This window comes from Gobio gobio (assembly GCF_949357685.1).
Source record: "Gobio gobio genome assembly, chromosome: 11".
Classification (NCBI taxonomy): domain Eukaryota; kingdom Metazoa; phylum Chordata; class Actinopteri; order Cypriniformes; family Gobionidae; genus Gobio; species Gobio gobio.
In genome coordinates, this window is record NC_137104.1 from 23282329 (window position 1) to 23287723 (window position 5395).

The 5395-nt window shown below is 38.3% G+C and overlaps 1 protein-coding gene across 2 annotated transcripts; it reads left to right on the forward strand.

Moving 5' to 3' along the window:
- The first annotated feature begins 608 nt into the window (after positions 1–608).
- LOC307133816 (perforin-1-like) lies at positions 609–2898 on the forward strand. 2 transcript variants are annotated; one of them, XM_079829111.1, is made up of 3 exons: positions 609–692; positions 896–1416; positions 1532–2898. In XM_079829111.1, exons 2-3 carry the CDS (start codon positions 896–898, stop codon positions 2730–2732), a joined length of 1722 nt encoding a protein of 573 aa, XP_079685237.1. In that variant the 5' UTR covers positions 609–692; the 3' UTR covers positions 2733–2898. The 2 variants fall into 2 exon arrangements, with proteins under 2 accessions (XP_079685237.1, XP_079685236.1); XM_079829110.1 differs by having other exon boundaries at positions 617–696.
- The last annotated feature ends 2497 nt before the right edge of the window (positions 2899–5395 follow it).

The following is a 5395-nucleotide window of genomic DNA, read 5'->3' on the forward strand; positions in this document are numbered from 1 at the left end:
ATAATGCAAATCAATTTTTCAAATTTGCAGATTAATCTATGGTAGCTTGATATTATAATATTGACGATGTATGGTTATTACCTACCACTCAAACATTGAATTGAAGTATCATATAAATTCTGTAAAACGGTAACCAATAGACTAGGCTACTATAATGATGCTGACTTGTAAACGTGAGCATCGCGATCATTTGGCGTTTGAAAAAAATAATACCCATGAAATTATATTCATATGACATGCTGAAACATATGCCACTGTACCTGAGATGAAGACATTTCACACGCGACGCAAGCAGAACACCTGCACGTGAACTCCTCCTGTAGTGTTCAGGGCTATCATAGTTGTCATGTCAACAAATGCACGTGCGATGCATCCACTGATGTAAGATGACAAGAGTTTACGACAGTAGTAGAGGACAATACTGTTTCCCAACTGTAGGGGGACCCCGAGAGCAAAACCTACCTAGTGCTGCTTTAAAATTATCTTCTTTGTTCACAGAACATATGCATTGCTCAGCTTAGGCCCAGGCAATGTGTTAAACTAATATTAGAAGATTTGTCATAGCCACGTGATTGCATTTGCACTACAAACCTTTGACACCCACAACCACACAACCATCATATAAAAAGGCAGGTTAGAGAGAGAACTTATTCCATGACTCATTTTTGATTATCTCAGCTGAACACTGAATAGTAGGTAACTGAAAAAAAATAATTAAATTAATCATATTATGATTTTAAAGAGACAATTACTGTTTAATGTGCTTTTTAAACTTTTTATTTGTTTTAAAAATAACAAAACTGCAAATGTTATGAAGGTGTTATTGTTACAATTCTATGCTATCACACCAATAATGATATGACAGAAATATGGAAATGTTCTTATCTCATTACAGATGATGGGGCCGTTCCAGATTTACCTTGTTGTTTTCTGGACTTTGCTTCTCGTGACAATTTCTGGAGAGGATGACATAGCTGCATCAAAAGAGTGTGAGGATACTCCCTTTGTTCCAGGACACAATCTTGCTGGAGAAGGATTTGATGTTGTGACCATGGAGCGAAAAGGTTCTTATGTGATCGACACGGAAAAATGGGATTTAGGAAACGGCACTTGTAAATTGGCACGGAACCGGTACATGAATAGAATAAAACAGAAGCTACCAGCAGCAGTTGTAGACTGGAGGAACTTGCCAAAGTGTTCAATGAAAGTCTCCAGTCAGATCTTTGAATCAAGTGAAGCTGTGGTCAACGATTCATCATCAGCACTCTCGGTCGGCTGGAAAGTTGGTATAGATGTGAAAGCTGCTGGAGCTGCAGTCGGAAGCACTCATTCCAGGGAAGCCAAATTTGCAATGAAAAAATCAAAAGAAGACAAATACAGTTTCACCAAACATGAAGTTGCGTGCAGCTTTTACGGGTGAGAGAGCTGGCTTGTGTTTCCTTGTGACTATGAAAATAAATTAAAATTTTAACTGTAAATTGCTCCCTCTTTGATCCCACTGAATTCAAACGTATTAACTGTTTATTTACAGATATCGGGTAGCTGAAAAGCCTCCTCTTCATGCAGAGTTTCTTGAAGCAATCAAATCACTCCCTGCATCCTATGATCCAGACGCCTACCGCAACCTGATCGCCACATATGGTACTCACTTTATTAAAGGTGTCAAGTTAGGGGGGAAAGTGAAAGCCATAACAGCCATCAAAGAATGTCAGGCATCATTGAGTGGGCTTACAGACACTGCAGTGAAAGACTGTTTGGATGTAGAAGCCTCTGGTTCATACAGTGTAGCAACTGTGAAGGTAGAGAGCCATTTTTGTAAAGAAAAAAAAAAGAAGATGGGGAACAATGAGAAGTTCAGCGCCATGTTCAGTGAGCGTCAGACAGATATTATCGGAGGAAACATAAATGGAGAAGATCTGCTTTTTTCTGGTTCATCACACCCAAATTCTCTTAAGAACTGGCTTGAGTCTTTGAAGAGCCTCCCTGACATTGTGCACTACTCTCTGAAACCCCTACATTTCTTACTGAGTAGAAAACACCCAGCAAGGAAAGGGCTGAAGAGAGCTGTTGAAAAATACATAATAGAAAATGCCCTCATGAAGGTTTGCTCTGAGCCTTGCAACATTGGCAAGAAGTGCAGTGCAAGAGATCGATGTGCTTGTGTTTGTGAAGGCAGTCAAATGATAAAGTCTAATTGTTGTCCAGCTGAAAAAGGACTTGCCTCCCTAAAAGTCTATAACCTCAGAGCCAAAGGTCTGTATGGAGATGTACATACTCAAACAGATGGTGTTGTATCAGTTAAATATGGCACACAAATGAAGCGCACTGAGACTATTGATGATAATGACAATCCACGTTGGCCAGAAACATTTGAGTTTGGTGCTATTAAGATCAGAATGGCCAATAAACTGACTTTTGACGTATATGATGCAGACAGCTACTGGAACAGTGATCTCCTTGGTGCATGCTCTTTTGATCTTAGAAGTGGAGTTGTGAGTGAGGCTTGTGTTTTTACATACGGTACCTTCTTTTTAACCTATGAAGTGAAATGTGCACCCAGTCTAAATGGCCCACAGTGTAATGAATACAAACCTTCTCCAATGGCTGCCCCTCTGGCTGACATTTTCAGCTCAAGAAATGGGGTTCTGATTAAAGACATGGCCAGACTTGAATCAGCTCAAAATTTCTCAAGTAAATTCAAGAGCACTTATGGAAAACAGATAAAGCTGTAGGATTTTAGTACGAGTTAAAAACAGGCCTTATGCATTAAAGCCCTAATCTTGCAATGCTTTCTAATAATCAAATGCTTTAAATGCTTAAGAATAAACTTTGCTCAGTTCTTTTCATTCCAATTACTTGTCTTTGTATTTTGTTTTATTAAAGCATTCACAAAACCTGATCTGTGTGATTTATTTACTTTTTGGGGAAGAAAGACATCCTAAAACTGCTAAAACTGATAGCTGTTCTGAAGATAGAAAATATCTGCATCTAAAACCTTCTTCTGTAGGCATACTATATCATTGTTTGTTGTTATTTGAAAAGAATGATTAATTTGAATATAACATCATATAAAATTAATGAGAAACCTTTTGCAAAAAAAAAAAAAAAAAAAGTTATTGAAGCAAGTTCAGTCACTTTGTGTCAAGTTAAATCATAGTTTGCCTGTAACATGATGGCAGTTGAACAAACTCGGGGTTACAGGATTAATTTTGAGCTGACACAATAAAAATTAAAGAAATCCATCCAGGCAATATTTTTATATTAATTTAAACAAAATGCTTAATAATCATTGTTAAACTAAAATTACTCTGGTGTAATGGATTATATAATGTATAATAATTATATAAATAATATATACATCAAATCAAATAATTATAACAAATGATCATTGGTAAAATCCAGACAATTTTATCTATAAAAATCCTTTGATTTGGAGCCAAATAAACTGGGGCAGTGACTTTATTGCATCAGACATGTTTCAATTTGCTCACAGCTATTTGGTTGAAATTTGATTTAGATCTCTTACCTAGAAGAACCTGGAGCAGGTTAGCCTTGGAGCACAAGTTACTAAGGTGATGAACCTGCTAAAATCGGATACACTTTCGTGGTGCCTAAAACTAGGGTTGACACAAACTCATACTGAAATATCCTCCTAAACCAGCTTCCTGCCCCAGGTGTGTAGAGTACTTGAGCAACTGTACTTTGTTGCTAAACTCGGTTATGCTGGACAATTTTTACTTGAATGAGCCTAGTACCAATAATACCCATACGGAAATGTAATATGTGTGCATATGAAATATTTGCTCATTTAAACTAAAAACATATATGAAACCTATTAGAAATTGGAACAATTTCATATATTGACATATACATTTATCCCATATATTATAACTTAATGATGGCTGAGCAGAACTGTGTCAGCAGCGCCAGTGGCAGGTTGAATTTCCTCAGCTGGCGAAGGAAGTACAACCTCTGCTGGGATTTTTTTCACAGTGGAGTCTATGTGATTGTCCCACTTCAGGTGCTGAAGGATGGTGGTGCCCAGGAACCTGAATGACTCCACTGTTTCCACAGTCCTGTTTGTGATGATGAGCTGGGTGACTGGTGGGGTGTTCCTCCTGAAGGCAACTATAATATCCACTGTTTTGAGTGTGTTCAGCTTCAGGTTGTTATGACTGCACCAAACAGTCAGTTGATCGACCTCTTGTCTATATCCAGATTCAGCACTGTTGTGGATGAAGCAGATGACAGTGGTGTCATCTGCAAACTTCCGGAGCTTAACAGAGGGGTCTTTTGAAGTGTAGTAATTTGTGTAGAGGGAGAAAAGCAGTGGGGAGATGCTGCAACCCTGAGGAGCGCCAGTGCTAATGAGGGTCCTGGATGTGAGTTTCCCCAGTCTCACTGGCTGCTGCCTATCTGTCAGAAAGCTGGTGATCCACTGACAGATTTGGGTGGGCACAGAGAGCTGTGTCAGTTTGGCTGTAAGAAGATCAGGCATGATCAGGGCTTAATTTGAGCCGGAACACGCCGGAATATGTTCCGGCACCTACCAATGTTGGATCCGGAACCTTTTTTTATTGAATCCGACACCTCATATGTCACTATTCAAATTAATCGTCTAAAAAAAAAAAATACTAGGCTATTTGTGTAGTGTTCAATATTATTGGTCGTGTTCGTATTTATTCCCTTATTTCCCAGATGAACTTAATCTGTACAGCAAACAGGGCATCTCTTCTCTCCTCTACCATCTCCTCCCTACTCTTCCTTTGCCTTGTGCTGTATGCTGTATGGGCCGTTTTGGATAAATAGGATAACGGCCTGATGTGTTTGTGTTGATTATTGGGTGGTCATCATTAAAATAGCCTACTATATGGTTTTATATGAAATGTAGTATTATATATATATATATATATATTATTCTACTATATGAAATTTCATTGTGTTTATTTAAGTCCCACAATAGCCTGTTGCTGTTTATCTGGTCACACGATGGAGTGTTTTTCTTCTTTTTTTTCTTGGTTAATTTAATAGTCCGAAAAATAACTGCCTGTGAAAACAATTGATGCAGTGTATTTATTTAATTTTTTTACATTTCGCACCCGTGCAGTGCATGTTCTGAAATTAAAATTAAAATTGCCTTGAACAGGCTACACGCTGCCTTGTTTGTTTTGCAGTCTATTGACGATGCAATGCTCTGCTGATGCGAGCCGCGAGAAAGCCCTGGTCTGTTGTAGAAAGGATACTGATCCATCCAATGCAACAAATATATTTAATGGCTAATGTATGCATAGGACTATGCTGAGTTTAATTTATTTATGATTAGATGTGCTGCAGTTCACACGCAAGTGAACGCGGCGCCGGTGCCTCCATGTCACGGTTATTATATAGTCTGTTA